Here is an 18,142-nt window from a genome sequence, read left to right as displayed (position 1 = left end):
TCCCATATAATTCAGAAGTAAAACTCCCATTGACTTCAGTATTGTCCGATTAAGCCCTAAGTGAGATGCCTGCAAGGAACTGAAGTAGTAAGGCAAAACTCACATCAATTCACCTCTAACAGTAATCTCAAAACATTCCTGGGAACATAGGAAAAAATGGCAAAATCTGTTTAAATCAAGGGAACACTGTGGAATATGGAGACAACGGTGCTATTCCAATATACATCAACGCAAGAGCTGACCCTCATTTAGAATAAAATTAAAGATGCTCTGAAATGAACACTGGAACTTCCAATTGCTCTGTTATATTGCCTCATTTGTCTCTCTCCTCAAGGGAGCCATAACTAGCTAACAACAAACCTCAGATACCAAGCTACAACAGATTAAAAAAAAAAAAAAAAAAAAGAAAACACAACATTTTTTTAAACATCCACAGCAAGAGAACCAGCATGTGGTGCCTATAGCACATTCCACAGAAACTGCATTTGTGGCTTTTGGGGTTGACATTAGGTGGCTGAAGGGTCCCTTTTTGTTTTTGCTGTTATTTCCTGAAACCTTAAGACTTCATGTTGAATAAACTATCTACATACTGTAAAAAGGCTCTTACCCAAAGCCCTCAGTGCCTTGTTTACGGTCTTTTCCTGCTTCCACCTCTGTATTTTTCCCACCCCCTGACACACAGAATGCTCCTCTTACCTTAGTTTGCCAGTTCACTATACTCTCTGCCTTCAAGTCCCTCCTAAAGACTCATTTCTTCTGCAATGCCCACATGAAATGAACTGCACCAAATATTTTTTTAAAAAACAGATCTTGTGATTAAGACACTGGACAGAGAGGCAGGAGCTCTGGGTTAAATACCCAGTTCTGCCAGACTTCCTCGGCAAGTCACTCAGGGTACATCTAACACAGCAGCTGGGAAGTGTAATCCCCAGCATGGGCAGATCATAGAATATCAGGCTTGAAAGGGAGCTCAGGAGGTCATCTAGTCCAACCCCCTGCTCAAAGCAGGACCAATCCCCAACTAAATCATCCCAGCCAGGGCTTTGTCAAGCCTGACCTTAAAAACTTCTAAGGAAGGAGATTCCACCACCTCCCTAGGTAACGCATTCCAGTGTTTCACCACCCTCCTAGTGAAAAAGCTTTTCCTAATATCCAACCTAAACCTCCCCGACTGCAACTTGAGACCATTACTCCTTGTTCTGTCATCTCCTACCACTGAGAACAGTCTAGATCCATCCTCTTTGGAACCCCCTTTCAGGTAGTTGAAAGCAGCTATCAAATCCCCCCTCATTCTTCTCTTCTGCAGACTAAACAATCCCAGTTCCCTCAGCCTCTCCTCATAAGTCATGTGTTCCAGTCCCCTAATCATTTTTGTTGCCCTCCGCTGGACTCTCTCCAATTTTTCCACATCCTTCTTGTAGCTTGGGGCCCAAAACTGGACACAGTACTCCAGATGAGGCCTCACCAATGTCGAATAGAGGGGAATGATCACGTCCCTCGATCTGCTGGCAATGCCCCTACTTATACAGCCCAAAATGCCATTGGCCTTCTTGGCAACAAGGGCACACTGTTGACTCATATCCAGCTTCTCGTCCACTGTAACCCCTCAGTCCTTTTCTGCAGAACTGCTGCCTAGCCATTCGGGTCTCTAGTCTATAGCGGTGCATGGGATTCTTCCGTCCTAAGTGCAGGACTCTGCACTTGTCCTTGTTGAACCTCATCAGATTTCTTTTGGCCCAATCCTCTAATTTGTCTAGGGCCCTCTGTAGCCTATCCCTACTCTCCAGCGTATCTACCTCCCCTCCCAGTTTAGTGTCATCTGCAAATTTGCTGAGGGTGCAATCCACACCACCCTCCAGATCGTTAATGAAGATATTAAACAAGACCGGCCCGAGGACCGACCCTTGGGGCACTCCACTTGATACTGGCTGCCAGGTAGACATGGAGCCATTGATCACTACCCATTGAGCCTGACAATCTAGCCAGCTTTCTATCCACCTTGTAGTCCATTCATCCAGCCCATACTTCTTTAACTTACTGGCAAGAATACTGTGGGAGACCGTGTCAAAAGCTTTGCTAAAGTCAAGGAACAACATGTCCACTGCTTTCCCCTCATCCACAGAGCCAGTTATCTCATCATAGAAGGCAATTAGATTAGTCAGGCATAACTTGCCCTTGGTGAATCCATGCTGACTGTTCCTGATCACTTTCCTCTCCTCTAAGTGCTTCAGAATTCATTTCTTGAGGACCTGCTCCATGATTTTTCCAGGGACTGAGGTGAGGCTGACTGGCCTGTAGTTCCCAGGATCCTCCTTCTTCCCTTTTTTAAAGATGGGCACTACATTACCCTTTTTCCAGTCGTCTGGGACTTCCCCCAATCGCCATGAGTTTTCAAAGATAACGGCCAATGGCTCTGCAATCACATCCGCCAACTCCTTTAGCACTCTCGGATGCAGCACATCCGGCCCCATGGACTTGTGCTCGTCCAGCTTTTCTAAATAGTTCCGAACCACTTCTTTCTTCACAGAGGGCTAGTCACCTCCTCCCCATGCTGTGCTGCCCAGTGCAGTAGTCTGGGAGCTGACCTTGTTTGTGAAAACAGAGGCAAAAAAAGCATTGAGTACATTAGCTTTTTCCACATCCTCTGTCACTAGGTTGCCTCCCCCATTAAGTAAGGGGCCCACACTTTCATTGACCTTCTTCTTGTTGCTAACATACCTGTTTAAATCCTTCTTGTTACTCTTAACATCTTTTGCTAGCTGCAACTCCAGGTGTGATTTGGCCTTCCTGATTTCACTCCTGCATGCCCAAGCAATATTTTTATATTCTTCCCTGGTCATTTGTCCAATCTTCCACTTCTTGTAAGCTTCTTTCTTGTGTTTAAGATCAGCAAGGATTTCACTGTTAAGCCAAGCTGGTCGCCTGCCATATTTACTATTCTTTCTACACATCGGGATGGTTTGTGCCTGTAACCTCAATAAGGTTCTTTAAAATACAGCCAGCTCTCCTGGACTCCTTTCCCCCTCATGTTGTTCTCCCAGGGGATCCTGCCCATCACTTCCCTGAGGTTGTTGAAGTCTGCTTTTCTGAAGTCCAGGGTCCGTATTCTGCTGCTCTCCTGTCTTCCCCGTGTCAGGATCCTGAACTCGACGATCTCATGGTCACTGCCTCTCAGGTTCCCATCCACTTTTGCTTCCCCTACTAATTCTTCCTGGTTTGTGAGCAGCAAGTCAAGAAGAGCTCTGCCCCTAGTTGGTTCCTCCAGCACTTGCACCAGGAAATTGTCCCCTACACTTTCCAAAAACTTCCTGGATTGTCTGTTCACCGCTGTATTGCTCTCCCAGCAGATATCAGGGTGACTGAGGTCTCCCATAAGAACCAGAGCCTACGATCTAGTAACTTCCGTTAGTTGCCGGAAGAAAGCCCTGTCCACCTCATCCCCCGATCTGGTGGTCTATAGCAGACTCCCACCAAGACATCACCCTTGTTGCTCATGCTTCTAACCTTAATCCAGAGACACTCAGGTTTCTCTGCAGTTTCATACCAGAGCTCTGAGCAGTCATACTGCTCTCTTACATACAGTGCAACTCCCCCACCTTTTCTGCCCTGCTTGTCCTTCCTGAACAGTTTATATCCATCCATGACAGTACTCCAGTCATGTGAGTTATCCCACCAAGTCTCTGTTATTCCAAGCACATCATAATTCCTTGACTGTGCCAGGACTTCCAGTTCTCCCTGCTTGTTTTTCTTGAATTTGTGTACAGGCACATGCTAGTTCTGCTTGAGCTAGCACCTAAAATAACAACGTGGTTGGGCCAGAGGCTGAGGCTAACCACCCAAGTACTTACTTCTGGGGGTCAGGTGGGACTGTACATGGGCGTCTACCCTGCAGTGCATTAGCTCAAACAAAGCTAGTGCATGTACATCTACCCGTGTTGGGAATTACATCTCCCAGCTGTAGTACAGACATACCCTCAAGTCTCTCTGTGCTTTAGTTCACCATCTATACAGTGGGGTAATAGTACTACTTTCTCCCATAATTTGTTTCTCTTGTCTATTTAGACTGCACAGTCTTTGGGGCGGGGACTGTATTTGCAGAGTGCTTAGCATAAGGGAACCCCAGTCATAGCTGGCTCCTCTGGATTTCCCCGTGTGTCCAGTTTTCCCCACTTCTCTTCTACCGTAAGCTCTCTGGGCCATGGATATTTTTCATTTTGCATTTAGCTCAGCACTTAGAACATTTTGGGCTCTGAGTCAATAACAAATAAAATAATATTTCCTAATTGGTAGAGCTGATCAAAACAAAAAGGCTTGAATATTTGTCACTGAAATTTCAAAAATTCCACCATTGAACGCTTCCACCATCCCTATTAAGGATTACTAAAGTTTCTGGAGGGTGTACAGGAACTGCTAGAAAAAGGGGTTCACCTTTTGCTGAGCCCTCCAGAATGCCTTTGCATGAATTGGCAAACTAATTTCAATGGTCTGTGAACTCAATATCAGAACTGAAGATGGGGAAGATTCCCCTGCTTCTGAGGCAGCCTATCCCACCCTCTATATTCCCTGCTGGGACTGCTATTTTATCCCTGGCTCACGACGATACTTATGAAGAATATGTTTTTGTGGACTTTGCATTATAATAAATTGCATCAAATGGCAGATGCTTTCAAAAAATGTCCTGAGGGAAGAGACAACTGGATTCCCTTCTTGGGCTTTATCCTCCCCCGCTGTAAATTACTGAGTGGAAGCTCTGCACAGTCTGGAACACTGCTTAATTGTGCTCTGAATATAAATGAATACTTTCTAGTAGGGGTTTTTAAAATGGGATGAGGAGAAAATACTACCTGTGAGCCAGTCTTGGAAGGCAAATGTTTGGCAGGTCATTCCAGCGGTCTTTCCCTCATAGAGGTCAACTATTATTGTAAGACCCATGGAGACAGCAGTCAAGATGTGATTACATTACATAGCAAGCAGTTATCTGACTATCTGGAAAAAATGATTGAAGAAAATCTAAAGAACTTAATGAGGTATATTTCAATCTCATTGCATATGGCTGTTACAGATTGCAATCACTAGGCACAGACATGAGAAATGCATCACTTAATTTATCTACACTGTTATAAAAATGAAATGTCGTAGAGCTTAATAGTGGGTAAAAATAGTGGGTAAGGGGGTCAGGGTAAGTTTATTTGCTGTGCCTCCAGTATCATTTTTCTATACCGCTTTTAGGGAAACGGATTCAGTTTAAAGATAAAAATCCTTTTCAAGTTCAGAACACTACCATTCTCATTTTCTAATAATCTGCTAGCTTCACTGGAAATAAACATGTTCTCCTTTTGCAGGATCTTCCTGTTAGTAACAGTTGCACATAAATAAAGATTTCTAAACAAACATCTTATCTTTTTATGGAAGGAAGTCCATTAATAAGGAATTGACGTTCTTCCCTAAAAAAAAAAATACATTTGTTAATTCTTTCCCATAAACTATAGAAATAAACTAACACCCTGAGATTTTTTATTCTATTTTCACAGCAAACTGGATAATCTGCACGTAGATAAGGTTAGCACTGTTTGCGTTTCTGTATAAACAATGCTCTTGTTGCTACCTTACCATGCAACATCAAATAACTAATCTTTTTTCTCAGGTTTCAACTGCTTCATGGAATTGTTGGTTCATTTCTGCTGGATTCCTTACAGTTATGTTGGATCATCTTCTACAGTACAGGTTGTGAACAGCTTGCCAAACAAGGCACTTCAGAAGCACATTATCCATGTTTGCGGTCTTGAACTGCACAATTGTTTTCATAGGGATGTCCTTTCCCCATCAAAAATAGGACAAAGAAGCACTCAGATGAACTCAAACAATTGATCTGATAATCTACAGTACTTCAACTTTATTGACTTTGTAAACTAGGAAAGACATTTCTAGTGTCCCGAATTACCACTATTATATGGAAAATATATGATCCGTATTCAATCAAGCATCTGTTTTCGTTCTACAATTTTTTTCTTTTAAAGAAAAAAATTATAACAAACTTGATGTATTGTATGTCCACTTTCAACAAACAACAGAAATATTAGTTCCCAGACAATCCAGAAAACAGTACTTTTAGTGATGTGAAAACAATACTGAAACTGGGAACGTTAGCATGCTAAAAAGGTTTCTGTGCTCCAAAATAAAAAATGTAAATGACATATTAAATGAAGATAAGCTTGAAACAGTATAGCCTTTATACTGTGATTATACTTGTGTAAACTTCTTATAAAATGCCATAACATTTGTTCAGAAATATTCATGTTTCATGAACATAATGAATGTTTAATTTTAGGGGCATCAAATTATTTATTAACATGGAAGCCATAAGAAATTAAAAAAAATACACAATGCACCAAATACTGCAACACAAGGTATGTTGCTGCCGTAAAATGCATGGGAAGGGATGTTAGTAAAAAGCACCTATCCACGTTCTAGAAGAAATCTTAATGTTATGTCATACATATCACATTTTTACCAGAAAAGCTATAACAATGGGAAATTTGGTACTGCCAATCATAGGTATCAATCATGGAATGTCGGGGGTGTGTGTGTGTGTGTGTGAGAGAGAGAGAAAGAGAATGGAAGGGGAAGAGAACCAGATGAAAGTGATGTGTGTGTGCATGGGCTAGTCTACCCGAATTAACCTGAATCTACCTCACACAGGTAGAAATAGCAAGTGAAGACAGTGCAGTGAGAGCTTTGCAGAAGGATAGGGAGCCAATTATGTACCCACAGTGAGTGCGGTGCTTGTACTACTCGCACTGAAGCCCAGGCTGCACTGGTTTCACTGCTGTTGTTACTGGCGCTAGCTAGGTTTAAGCTAGTTCAGGCAGGCTAGCCTGGGCACAGATTCTGCTGCGTAGACATGACCTTGGTATAGCAACCCTGTCTATACAGCCTTGTATCTGATAAGGCATTTAAAGTACAATACTGTTATTTTCTGATCACCTGATGGGTAAACTCCTGCAATAACTACTCACATCAGCTCATTCTTATCATTAAAATTAACCTAAGAAATAAAAACAAACAGCAATAACATCAGCATAATAATTCACTGTTCAGTCCCATTGTTTTTATGTTGCAAAATTTCCTCCTCCAGGTATTTATTGTCTATTCAGGGGTCAGTTGTGGCTTTGCCACAAGCGTCACAAATGGGGCAACAGGCACGTGTGCTGTCCTGGAAGCAAACCGGAAAACAGATTATTATTCAGACAATCTGCCTCCCATTTTGTTGGGGACATAACCTAGAACAGCATACGTCTTCTAGCACACCAGTGCTGGCCTGTGCACTGGAGGCGGAACCAAGGCTCTGGATAACATCAGTTCTGGATAATTCTATTACGGAAGAGCAGCCCTTGGCTTTTTAGGATTTAGCCCAACAAAAAATAGCTTAATTAGAAGGGTGCTGACAGAGTTAGAATTGAGCTTTAGGAAGGGGGGGCAGTTCTAGCAATTGAGGTGAGTGAGTACATTCAAAGCTCCAACAGCATTCAACAAGAGTCCTCACTGGAGTTATTGAAAAGTTTCACTGGCTGACCAGAGCATCCAATCAAGGGGATTTATTTCTAACTCCATTTATGGATTGGCTCTAGTCAGTGCATTTAGCAACTCTGCATTTCCTTATGTCATTCTTACCTGCATTGCTGTCTTTGCCACTCCACTTGTCTCCGCAGTTTGCAAAAGGGGTGTTGCCACTGGTGGAGGAGGTGCTCTGCGTTTTTTAATTTCTGGGTTGGCAGTCATTCCTGAAATGTTGCCAAGAGATAGCGATGGACCCAGCGTAATGGAACGTGAATTCACTGAAGGGGAATTTGGAGCTGTTGCAAAGCCCTGTAAGTAGATGTATAACTTGGTCATAATCACTTTTTAAAGACTATGAGGAAGAAGCAGAAAAAAAACCCATTACACCCAATTACCCTTAAACTGAGACAATGCTCTGAGTGATTGTGTATGTTAAACTTGCCACATTGCAAACTGTACAATATAAGGACATTTTTCAAAGATCAACTGACATATAGTAAGCCCATTCAGAAGGGGGTGAAAGTTGCAACAGACTAAACTTATATTAATATTTAGAAAGAAACAGTCAACCCCGATACAGTTTATAGAAGCGTAGTTGGGAACTTTATCAAAGCAGGAGGCTCCCACTTAATTAAAAAGACTTTCTTTTTATACTTAGAAAGTGAATTCTGTATCTTTGTGGTCAGGCAAATATATTTTAAGCCACATTTAAAATATAAATAAGGAATCTTTAGGATTCCTGAGAACATATTTTATTCTAAATCAGAATTAAATATTTAACTGCCCATACATCATGCTGCAAATTATATCTTGGGCCAAATTTTGCTGTCAGTGTAAATCCAGAAGGCCTGATTCTCTACTCATCTATGCATCTTTTACACTAGTATAACTCCCTTTGACTTGAATGGAGTTATTTCTGATTTACATAGGTGTAGGCAAGAACCAAATCAGATCCAGAGCAGCGCCGCTGACTAGATTTACACAGGTTTAGATCAGAGCAGCATTGGGGCCTGTTTCTAAATGCATAGCATGAAAATGTTTAGATGTAAGATGGCTTTTCTTAGGGATGGATCCAAAGCTCAGTGAAGTCAATAGAAAAATTCACACGGGGTTGTGGATCAGGACTCTATTTCTATATTTGGAAATGGGGGCTGTACACACACACAAATGCACACAACTGATCATTAAAACAAAAATTCTTGAAAATGTTCATGAGTTTTGATGCATGAAATTTCATTTCATCCACTTTCTAACCAGCTGTAATGCTGCTTGGAAAACATATTTTCCAAAACTTGACAATCATTTTTTTCTGTTTTCATCTACAGAAGTTTTGATGGTAAATAGTGAGGAAAAATGCACAAAATTAAAAGCAAATGTTTTTGACCATCTCTTTTCAACCATGAACTGCATGCAGCATGTTAACATGTCAATCCCTTATGGTCTCACCCAGAGTATTGAAATATCACCTAAAATTCCAGAACGAGGATTATAGTCAGCAACTCCACTCCTCAGCACTATGGAAATTTCTACCATAAGTATAAATCATTTGTGCAGGAGACAGAGCTTTCTTGGGGGCTGGTCTGAGGTCATGGAACAAACACCAATAGAGACTAAGGACCATCACAAATCTCACCACCCTCTGCTCCAAGTTCAAGGCACACTTCTTCAACCTTCCCCTCTCAAACTCAAAAACATACATAGCATCACGGACATACTATGTTTTCTGAAAAAGCAAACTACCAAAGCGCTGCACTGAACACACAATTTCCTCCCTGGGGAAAAGATAAGAGAGAAAATGAACACCACGTGATATATATTAGTCACATTCTTTAACACAGTACTGGAAGACTGCTTCGATATTACATTGATGAGGGTGGTAAAGAACCTACATAGAATAAAACAGAACCCATTTCCTACTAGACATATGTCGACAACACAAAGGTTATCACAAACTGACAATCTAAGCAACAAGGTCAAGGATGCAGAGATAATGAACTATCTTCTCACATAAATGATGGCACCCTCCAGCTCATGACTCATACACATTAGCAACCTGGGGAAGCTTGCAATGTTGCTGCCCATGCTGTATCTATTCTGTGGACAGAGAACTACTCTTTTTTGGGGAGTCGGGGGGGGTCATCATTCTGGCACCTTTCACCAGCACTACACTTACACTATTTTTAATTGCTTGGCTTGACAGCACATCTTCTTCCACAACAGTTGGGATGGCTCAGAGAAGAGAGCACAAAAAAGGAAGAATAAATATACACAGCAGGTTCTGAGCAGAAATCACATCAAACAAAATACTGGCATGTGGTGGCAGCTGATTCGGAAAAGGTTTCATCTCAGTTTCTTGGTTCCCTAATTAGGCCATCCATACTTTCAGCCAAGAGTCTATGTGTAAACATCACAGGTCAGATTCATCACTGGTGAAAATAAGTGAAACTTGGTTGCCATGGCACTATTGGTCTGTGTGGAGAGCAGAATTCCTCTTCAAGATATGGAAACGGCAACAGCTCAGTGCTAGTCTGTGAAGTTTTAAGGAGACCTCCACTGAAATGAAGAGCTGGATCAGATAGGAAAAAAACAATACAAGAGGAAACATGGCGCACATGTTTTTGACTGCTCAGTAAAGTTCTGTGTGTTTCAGACACCATAATACGCTATGAAAGAGAACTCAGATGCTACCTGTACAGGATTAATTTGGGTTTGATTCTGCATCTACTATTCACATGGACCTAGCATGGACTTAAATAGGAATTCTGGGTGGACTGGCTGCAGGCCACTTTATTACTATGTAGATTGCTTGCTATACAGTCGACCTCCAGGCTGGACAAATATAGCTGGCACAGGAAGTCCCTGGTACTAGTATACTATAGAAGTCTTCTCTCATGGACTATAACCTGCGTTTACAGGGGGGTTAGATCATCATCTATCTTTTTCATGTCTGATTTCTCTGAACTTTTTAATAGGGTTTCTCAACCTTTGTACCTATTCAACAAACACGCAGCCTATAGCATGGGCTTTTAATAAATATGCAGCAAAGCCATCTTCTAGGTTATGTCTACACTAGCAATTGAACACCAAAACTTTTGTCTTTCAGAGTTGTTAACCCCCCCTCGAAAGACAGAAGTTTTGCCACGACAAGTGCCAGTGTGACCAGCGAGTTGTCCGCAGGAGCACTCTCCTGCCGACAATGCAAATGCCGCTCACTGGGGGTGGAAGTTTTTTGTCGGCAGGAGAGCCAACAAACAGTGGCTACACTGCACAACTTTTAGTGCCACAGCTGTAGTGACACTGTAGTGAGGACATAGCCTTACAGGTGAACATACTCTATTGCTGGCTGTATCTGCTAGGCAACAGCAGATAGACCGATCTCATCTGTAACCTGCAGCGTCTCTGTGTCCTTGGATGCTGTGTCTGTTGTGTCTGGCTCTATATAATTGAGTATGTTTACTCCTAAGTATATGCTACCCTACAGACAGTAGAATATAAAGAAGTTTCCTTTTTGGCACTCTTAGAGGAAGACTGAAGAAAACCGGTTTTAGCCCTACTTTATGTTTTCTAAGTTTTTGCTGAATGTGTCAAAAGGTTGGGGAATCTTGCTAATAGGTTCACAGAAGTTAGAGATTAAAATGACAATTCAGATCTTCAGCTCTGTCTCCTCTGCAAGTACAGAATATTATCAGCAACAGAGGACTTATCCAATATTAAACTGGCACTGCATTTGATCCAAGGTCATACTCTTGGTAAACAACCACCAGAATCTTTTTGTTGAACAGAGCACTCTGGAAAGAAAATACATGAAAAAATATTTTTAGGCTGGATTTTGTTTTAAACTAGTTAATATTTCTGAAGAGAAGTCAGGGGGGAAAAACCACAACATTAACATGTATCAACACAGAATTAAGCTAAAAGAAAGCAGTAAGAAAAAAATAAGTTAAAGGAACTAGCCCAATTCATTGCTGTGTGTTTCTGAGAGCCAAGTCTAAGAATAAATCCAATTGATGCTTGAGTGTGATTTTCAAAAACATTCACTGCTGGCCTAACTCTGCTCAGATTGAAGTCAAGCTTCCATTGTCTTCACGGGGAGCAGAGTCTGGCAAATACTGGGGACTTTTGAAAATCCCACCCTTTGTCAAAAGAACTTTACACAAATCTGGATAGAAAGATAATCTAGGGGTTGATCTTGTAGACCTCTACTCACTCAAGTACTCCTCACACAGGCAAGTCATTTTCTTTAGCTTCTGTAGAACATATACCCTTGTATGCGGAGGGCTAACCACATGAGTAGGGCTGTGCCAAGACCAGACTCTTACTCTGGATCTGATCTATTTCCCATTAATCAGGAGTCTTTCCATTGATTTCAATGGGAATAGGATCAGGCCCTGTGTTGACTTCCTTTAGAAACAATAGATTGGGGGCTTGATTTTCAGACAGTTTAGGTATGCAGTTATTGAGAACGTGTACGCGTGCGCGCGCGCACACACGTAAAATTAACTATGTGCAAATACAATTACTTTATTTGCACACACTTTTTGCCCAAATCACCTCACACTTACTATTATGTTATGCTATTGTCACTATATTGACTTCACATGAATTATTCTTGATTTTCACCAGTGTAAAGCAGAATCAGTCTTCATAATTGCAACTGTCTGCCGAGATTGTCAGAAAAAATCAAGCCCTTTATCCTTGATTTTTATTCCATTGAATAATACATTTTTGATTGTGAACATGCTGTGAAAAGACAATCAAATTTAGTCCCTTCAACCTTTGCATTTCCCTGCATTATAAAAGCCAGTAGAGTGTCAGATATCAATGAAGTACATTAATAAAGACATTTTAAAACATCTTCCAACTTTTACAGTCACAGACTGTGCAAGTGTGGGGCTGTTATAGAGCTTTTGCTCATTGTTCAAAACAACAGAATATATTAAAGGAAAAAAAATCTTACATTTGTATTAGCCCAAATTTTATTTTTTTCTGAATACAGCAGGGAACACTTACTGTTGGCACAAGCAGATACAAATGCCCTGAAAGAGTTGTGCCAGCTTATGTCAGCAGTGAATTTAGGCCCCAATTCAGCAAAGTCCTTAAGCATATGATGAACTTTAAGGATGTACTTACATCCATTCCTATTCAGCAAAACACTTAAGCACATACTAAAAGTTAAACCACTGTCAGCTGCAATACTTACTATTCTTTTAAGTGAGCTCTGCCATAGGAACTTGTGATAAACACACACACACTCTTCTGTGGACATTTAATTTAGTTTATAACAACCAGAGAAGGTGTAGGCCAGTGTCTGTCACAAATCTTTCCCTTAGTTTTTCCATCACTCTCTGATGTACCTCACAGGTTTCTACAGTTCTAAGCAGATGATTTTTTGGCTCACCAACCAAACTCTAATTGTGGTCCATCACCTCCTTTTTTTTTTTTTGGAAGAAATGTCTGACCTTTGAAGGGTGGGGTTTGGGTTTAGGATTCCGCTCCATCCCTCTCCTCAGCATATTTTATGGCCTGGCTAGCTCAGGCAGCTCCCTTCTCAGCCTGCTGGCTTCTGTGAATCCCATTCTTTGGCAGCTGACTCTCCCCATGCATTGTACAGGGAGCCTATGCACTTAACTCGGGACAGTTTATTGCACTAGGCAGCAGGGCACCTAAATGTAACGTGTTGCAATGCTGAGTTTAAGTCCCCTTTGTGAATCTAGCCCTAGGTGCCTAACTTCAGTTGAGATCAGTGGGAGTTAGGTGCCTAGAAGCTCCTGAATATCTCACTAGGGGCCTAAACACTTTTATAAATCTAGCCCTAAGTCACTTTTGAAAATAGGAATTAGGTTCCTAAGTCATTTAAAAAATATTAAGAGTAAAACTATATGAGATACATATAGTTAGGCTATAAAGCTGAAAGTCAATGAGGTTTTTTTCCCCCAAACGGCTTCCCTCACCACCACCCTTTATTAAAGTTTCCTTGGCTTTCTCATGACACAAAGTGGCATTTAAAGGTCAGCAGGAGACTGAATGCTGCTTGCCTGAAATAAGCAATTTGGCTTCCTGTTCTCTGTCCACACTGGTCAATAATTTTTTTTCCAAAATGTCAAGTTTTTTTTTTTTTTCTTGTGGGGGTGTTACAGCCAGGTTTTTCTTCTGCAGCTCTGTGCCAAACCCCACAGATTCCAGCTACCTATTTTGTTACACAATTTCTTCCTGAATAGCTTTTATATCAAAAACCAATCAATTGGGTTGTTTTAAGAGTTGGAATTACTAGATGTAACAGTAACAGCCTTTTAAAAAAAAACAAAAAAACCAAAAAACAAAACCCAATCAGAGACATAAAGGAAAAAAAAATAAAATAAAATAACTCTGTATGGGGGATGCATTTCTGTGTGAGCGTACTGAGAATTAATGTGAACTGAAAGACCTGGAAGGGACAGACAAATCCATCAGCCTGGTGACAACGGGAGTATTTATCATAGTGGGAAATGTAAACCCTATTAACACAAACTCACATTGATTGGCTGAATGTCACTACAGCTGATTACTAGTAACCATTTAGAATGCCAGACAGGTTAAGTCAGAGACTGTGGTAAAATTTAAAGTTGGATGATGCTCTCCTGGAAATGATAATACTACTCCATACATTAGCATTAAATGTAACAACAAAGAAACTGAATCAATTCAAACACACCCTTCATAACCAAGGCATAGTAGTGTGGTCTCCAGACCACCTGGAGGGGGACACATACAAAAACGTACTCACTGAGACGACTGAATTTTTTTAAAGTGGGTCATCTTAAATATAGTTTGCTTTTTCTAATCATTGAAATTCCCTAATGACTTTTAACTGTGATGTGCACACCCTCCTCACAATCAGAGGCTTAAGAGGAACAATTGCATTCCTTTAACTTTTTTCTTGATTTCCATGTTAGCTCACTCCCTCCAACTTTGGAAAGAAATAGTACACCCATCTAGTACAAAATTAACAGTACAAAGGCAACTATATAGTTTCCATAATAGTACCAGCTATAGGCTGTAACACTATTCATTTTATACAAACACTATCTTATTGAATACACTTTGACATCCATGTTTTCAAGGTTTTGAATGAATCCTTTGGAGACTATAAGCCAAATTCCCAGCCTCCTGTGGGAATTTCATTTCGGTTCTTAGCTGGCAATACTATAGCTATGTTCTAAGAATTTATTTGGTGAATACCAGAACTTGTACAACTAGAATTAGAAATGCTAGAACTGGATGCCGAGAACACACAGAGATAAGGAGGGCAGGCTCTCTTGCTTAGGTCTGCTGATTCTCTTTCACATTGACCTAGTACATTCCTCCTCTTTTAGTTCTGGTTTGCAGAGGAGCAGAAATCAAGCATCCTAAATTTGGGTGTTTTTCTGTGATGTGCAAAAAGAGTGCTATGGACCAGGCTGACATCACATTTAACTGGTGACCTGGTTGAACAGTATTTCCCAGTGTAACAGAATGGATGGACTCCTCTGCTGACCTATCCTATCAGCAGATATTAAGACCATCTATCAAACTGCTGAAGTCCCACAGGCTCTATGTGGCAGGTGCCACTCATTAACTGGATATATGAAAGGTAGGAACACCCTTCTGTGAACACAGGAGGTCCTGGAAGCAAAACCTAGAGACAGTCAATCTCAGAGAGACAGCTTAGGTTGAGGTTTATAATCTATTTCCCCTTGTTTTCCTAACCCCGCACCCCTCCTCAGACGTTCTTGTTAAACCCTGGATTTGTGCTGGAAATGGCCCACCTCGATTATCATACACATTGTAAGGAGAGTGATCACTTTAGGTAAGCTATTACCAGCAGGAGAGTGGGGTGGGGGGAGAGAAAACCTTTTGTAGTGATAAACACCCATTTTTTCATGATTTGTGTGTATAAAAACAAACATCTTCTGTATTTTCCACAGAATGCATCCGATGAACTGAGCTGTAGCTCACGAAAGCTTATGCTCAAATAAATTGGTTAGTCTCTAAGGTGCCACAAGTACTCCTTTTCTTTTGGCAACCTACTATTGTGTGTGGAGTCCCCAGGAAGGGAGTAAGTCTGGATTTAAAGTGTGATCTGTTAAGAGTGGGATCCTAACCCATTCACAGAAAAATACAAAATGATGTAAATTTTTACATTTAAAAAGTGTGTATGCGAGTGAGCGAGAGAAGCATTCATAAGTCAATCCTTTTATTTGAAAATCTATCTGGTATTTTAATATATTTCTATATTCCACCCCTACTCTCTTTTGGATCCGGGACCGTACAGAAGAGACACCCCTCTTCCCCTTCCCCATACACTCTATGGGCAGTAGGATCCAGGTGCTGCCTCCCCTTCTCCTGCCATATTACCTTGAGTAAAAACTAGAGAGCAGCCAGCCAGACTCCAGCCCCACAGAAGCAGAAGCAGACAAAGCAGGGACCACTGGACATTCCAGTCAAAACTGTAGAAAGTTCTCTGACTTTCTCTGTCCTCGGATGACTGGCTGTTTGCCCCAACCCTCCCCTGTGCCACAGTCTCTGTACCTCATATTCTTTCCACACCTGCCCCTCCACCCTCTCCTCCTTAGCCCCGTTCCCTTTTCTTGGCATTTAGCAGATCCCCTCCTAAGTAAACCCACCCACAAAAACAAAAAAACAAAAAACCCAAGGAACCAAAATCGTGGCACGAGCATTCCGTTTGATGCCATGACACTGTTCGCTCTGCTTGTGTGTTATAATCCTTACCCCACCCTATGTCTGTCTTGTTTATTTAGACTATAGTGTGTCATTGTTCACTTGTACTGCCCCACTGGTCCGTATCCATTTGCCTTATGCTTAGACGGTAACATTTTTGGGGCAGTGACTGTCTTTTTGTTCTGTTTCTACAACACTTAGCACAATGAGGTCCTGGTCCATGACTGGAGCTCCTAGGTATGACAATAATACAATAACGAACACCACAAATGAGTCTATAGATTATTCATGAGGTATCTAATGGTTGCTAAGTATCCAAGTATGTTAATGTTGCTTAATATTTAAGCTTCATTAGCGGGACAAACAAAAGTATTTCATGGAGAATACATGTTTTGACTTACAGATACAACATTTGTGAATTCATGAAAACTAAAAAAAATCAAATACAGTCACATCAACCCTAAGCCCCAATATCTAGTAATTATTCACAATTTTTTCCTTCCAATATTCAACCAACACAGTCTATTATAAATTTGATCCTAAGTCTCAAAAGATTAATTAATTGTTGTGGCAGCTATAAATTATATCAGAATACAGATTTATCAATTTATGGAACTGTATATGACACTCAGATACATATTCTTAATTATATACATCCCCAGATAATTTATATATTTTACAGAATTTCCTATAGGCAAGACTCTGCGATTCTTCATGAGACAAAAACTAATTGAAATACAGATTGAAAATAGAAATATATAAATGCAAAACACCAGCTGCTTAGCCCTAAATTTCAAAACTGTAGATCTCTGGCTCCAAGCCCTTGGCATGTTACAATTCAATACATTTGCTCCAAGCAATCAGTCCTGTTTTAAAGTCTCACTTCTCAAATTGTTCCCACGTCAAACAAATCAGGGCATTTTATAAAACTTTTGTCTGTCACTACTACCTGACAGCATGCCAGTGCCAACAGTAAAGCGATTTCTTTCGCAAAAATCTCATCCCTATAGCAAGGAAATCTCCTCATTGGCAGAAGAGGAAAGCAATCAGAATATCAAGGAAAACTGGGAGCAAAATCTTCTTCACTTTTAGCAATGCAACGGAATTGAAGCTAAGCTTGATTTACACTTCTCTGTGTTCATGTAATCTCCTGTTATTTAAGTGGCAACATATCCCTAACACATTCTATAGTTTAAGCAAAATATTCTATAGGAACAATTAGAAACCAGCTTTTCTTGACAGGAGGCACATATAAAACACTTGGATTCTCGGGTCCCAATTTCTGGTCCTATGTGATAGCCAACAAGTGTAGACCTGACTGAATCTTGTGAATCAGAGCTGGGTAGCTTGATGAGATGGAAGGAAATAAATCTCCTTTAATTCAAAGGTCTTAGCATTAACAGAAAAGAAAAAAGAAGCCTTCTCAATTTAATGCAGTGAAAATATAATCGCTATTAATCCCTCTTGTGCATAATCTGCTTACTTCCTGTCATTAAGTGTCACATAAAGGGTGGAAAAAGGGTTTCTCTGAAATTGAAGGTGACTAGCCACAAAGACTAGGAACTAAAGTTGAGGATGGTTCTTTACAGAGCAATGATTCCCAAAACAAGCGGGTAGGTTCTCCAAGAACAAACAGCAATGTGCTGTTAACTCTTTCAATATAAAGCCAATTAAATTTGGAGCTAGTACTTCGCACATAACACTCTGTATCCATCTTCTCAAGTTTCTCAATTCCCAATAAAAATAGTTTATTAACAGTTCAAAATCTGTGAGAAGTACAATTTTTAAAAGACAAACATAACTACACACAGGAACCTGCTATAGAATGTCTCTAGATGGGAATGTACATGTATATATGTGTTATAAAAGCAATTGTGAATTTCGGGTG

General features: G+C 40.7%; 1 protein-coding gene across 13 annotated transcripts in view; it reads right to left on the bottom strand.

The window, feature by feature from the left end:
* The window catches only part of COBL (cordon-bleu WH2 repeat protein), a 334,912-nt gene that overhangs the window by 94,387 nt on the left and 222,383 nt on the right, over nucleotides 1-18,142 (bottom strand). For all 13 annotated transcript variants that reach the window (XM_043540443.1, XM_037889941.2, XM_037889936.2 and 10 more), the window contains one exon: nucleotides 7,672-7,866. In XM_043540443.1, coding sequence (XP_043396378.1) covers nucleotides 7,672-7,866 — 195 coding nt within the window. The remainder of the gene's footprint in view (nucleotides 1-7,671; nucleotides 7,867-18,142) is intronic.

Source organism: Chelonia mydas, chromosome 2 (genome assembly GCF_015237465.2).
Source record: "Chelonia mydas isolate rCheMyd1 chromosome 2, rCheMyd1.pri.v2, whole genome shotgun sequence".
Taxonomy (NCBI): Eukaryota; Metazoa; Chordata; order Testudines; family Cheloniidae; genus Chelonia; species Chelonia mydas.
This window is presented reverse-complemented; position numbering and strand designations above follow the sequence as displayed.